We start from the raw sequence: 2,478 nt of genomic DNA on the forward strand, positions 1-2,478 counted from the left end.
TAAATCACACATATTAGCCTGGTTGAGTATCATTATTGTCACCAAATTAACTTCGAAAGATAATAAGTACATATAATGTTAAAAACTCCATAAAAGCTGGATATACTATATCCGCTCGCTATACTTGCGCCTAACCATATTACAGATAAAGGGTCGATGTTAGAAAACTTGTACGGTTGCTCTTATCCAGCTATTTAGGGATGGCCAATTATAACTGGCGTTTGCATATTGGACAAGGTGGATCCTGCATGTCTTCGGGGATCGTTTTCAATTCCAGGCAGTCGGCATGATAAACATGGCCACAAACTAAAACACCAACAACTGAGAGCTCACTGGACGAGTTAGAGTTATCAAAATTAAAGGACTTCTTTCTCAATCGCTTCTGGCATATCCCGCATTCCATTTTTCTCGTATAGTTGGATTCTGCATTTGATGTCAACGATCTTGCCCGAATTCTTTTGAGTTTATGGAACATCAACTCCCTACATTCTGAAAATTGAAACATTAACTAAAAATTAAATAAATGCTGGGAGGCGAGAGGCAATATTAGCTAAACAGGAAAGACGGTGTGTGAGCTGGGATGAGGGGCAAAACGAGGCATATGATATATTTTCAGGTCAAGGGGTCGAATATAAAGTTCAAAAAAAATTGCAGACACAATTACATTTTTTTTCCTGAAGCACTTGGTTCATGCGAGCCCAAGATGCAATATTTTCATATAAATATTCCTAAATTTGAAGGTACACGGTTATCTCGAAGAGATATAGAGAGTACCCATGTATCGAAAGCTAGAATGGTCCTTACTGGCCAGTTTAAAGGATAGCTTTGTTGTATCAAGTACGGGAGAACCCTTCCAATCAGACGGAGATGCATTGGTGTGGTTAATCGAGCCTCGTCTAGAATAATTGTGATCCAAGTAATGACGAGAATGTCTCAATGATATTCCACGGCTAGCACCATGATTTTGATTTTGAGGTGATTGGTGGCCTTGTGGTCTAGTAAGAGAACTTCCCGTAACATCCATGATGGATGGTGCATGCCGAGTAGCACTGGTATCTGGTTGGTCCGAAGATTTCTGCAATGAATAAAATTCCAAATTATACATATGCGAAAGAGAGAGAGTACAGGGGCAAAATTTTGAAATATGATAAATGAACCTGTTTCAACTGACGTTCTTCGTAATGTTGCATTAAACCTGCAAACCACAATATAAAAAAAATGAATAACATTTCAACCAATCATCTAGAAAGTTAGGGCAATGCATTACCGAACACATGACTCTCCTCAGAGAACAAAATATGAAATAAATGCAACCATACATTGTAGTATCCCGAGAATCACCAAGGAGATTGATTAAAAGTATGTAAATTGATTATCTTTACAGCAACATGTAAATAAAAAAGTCATCACCCCAGAGTTAATGAACCACAAAAGTTGCAGTTCAGTTCGTTCACACAATGACCCAGAAAGTTTGTCACTGGAAGTTTGTGGAACCAAACCATTCTATCGGAAGACAAACAATTAACTGATATAGTTAGATCAAACGACAACAAAAAAATAATGGCAAAGAGGATAAGTGGTAAAGGCAATTGACGGTACGTCTTAGTCTCCAATAAAGAGGGTCGGGAGGAGAACTGGCGACAATAAAAAAATTGGTAAGAACTAGGCCAGTGATGAAGAACATTCATAACTGTGATATTGGGCGAATGTTTGCACTAAAATGAGACGTGGGTTGAACTTTGTTTTATATAACTCATTGCAGTGAGGTAAAAATAGCCGTAAGTATATTCATCATGCAATCACTTGTCCGACAAGTATAGTTTGAAGCCAAACAACTGGCATTTCCAAGCCCATATGCCAACAAACAAATTCAAAATCCTCATCAAATAAAAAAGACGCTGCAAAAATACCATGATCTCATTAATTGACGCATTAACTATTCCTATTAGACACCCATTATTTGCAGTAGTTAGTTCAGTACATCGTAATCAAAATGCATTATGTAATTAAAAAATAATAAAACTTTATCTGTGATAATACAACTCATCTATCACAAAATCTAGTATTTGCTACAATCAACCGCATTAACAGTATCAAACAATGCAGAGTAAAAAAAAATCCACGATACTATTAAAAGTACAACAAGTTATGCACAGGGTATGAAAAATAAAACCCAAAACACATCAAGGGCAAAAAAAACTAAAAATTTCCGAGCAAATCACAAAATACCTGACGGTGGCGGCGTTTTATTAATATCAGCCCCTCTCTTCCTTTTTCCCATCATATTATCCCCTGAAAAACGAACTAAATAGAGAAAGAATTGGATGTCTGAGAATTTTCTTCGGAAAGAAGAATTTCAGGAAATTTGAAGGGTGGAAAAATGCCGGAAATTCGAGGGTTTTGGGAAGGGCGTAGCAAAAATTGTGCAGTGCCTAGCGGAGCAGAACGAAGGTGTAAATATTACTTACATACGAAGTT

General features: G+C 37.0%; 1 protein-coding gene and 1 long non-coding RNA gene across 3 annotated transcripts; one reads left to right on the top strand and one right to left on the bottom strand.

Annotated features, from left to right (window-relative positions):
• Positions 1–2,478, bottom strand: LOC142545574 (uncharacterized). 2 transcript variants are annotated; one of them, XM_075652829.1, is made up of 4 exons: positions 2,230–2,478; positions 1,158–1,195; positions 805–1,075; positions 1–489 (listed from the first exon to the last, which is right to left on the bottom strand). In XM_075652829.1, exons 1-4 carry the CDS (start codon positions 2,282–2,284, stop codon positions 209–211), a joined length of 645 nt encoding a protein of 214 aa, XP_075508944.1. In that variant the 5' UTR covers positions 2,285–2,478; the 3' UTR covers positions 1–208. The 2 variants fall into 2 exon arrangements, with proteins under 2 accessions (XP_075508944.1, XP_075508943.1); XM_075652828.1 differs by having other exon boundaries at positions 775–1,075.
• LOC142545575 (uncharacterized) lies at positions 1,208–2,151 on the top strand. Its single transcript, XR_012820306.1, has 2 exons — positions 1,208–1,708; positions 1,974–2,151. It is a non-coding gene; the product is annotated as an uncharacterized LOC142545575 (long non-coding RNA).

Source organism: Primulina tabacum, chromosome 5, assembly GCF_025594145.1.
Source record: "Primulina tabacum isolate GXHZ01 chromosome 5, ASM2559414v2, whole genome shotgun sequence".
NCBI classification, from domain to species: domain Eukaryota; kingdom Viridiplantae; phylum Streptophyta; class Magnoliopsida; order Lamiales; family Gesneriaceae; genus Primulina; species Primulina tabacum.

Coding starts and splice junctions, on each gene's coding strand:
- LOC142545574 (XM_075652828.1), bottom strand. CDS start 2,284: ATGATGGGAAAAAGGAAGAGAGGGGCTGATATTAATAAAACGCCGCCA. Junction 1,196..2,229: donor TAAAACGCCGCCACCGTCAG/GTATTTTGTGAT, acceptor TGTGGTTTGCAG/GTTTAATGCAACATTACGAA. Junction 1,076..1,157: donor AAGAACGTCAGTTGAAACAG/GTTCATTTATCA, acceptor TATTCATTGCAG/AAATCTTCGGACCAACCAGA.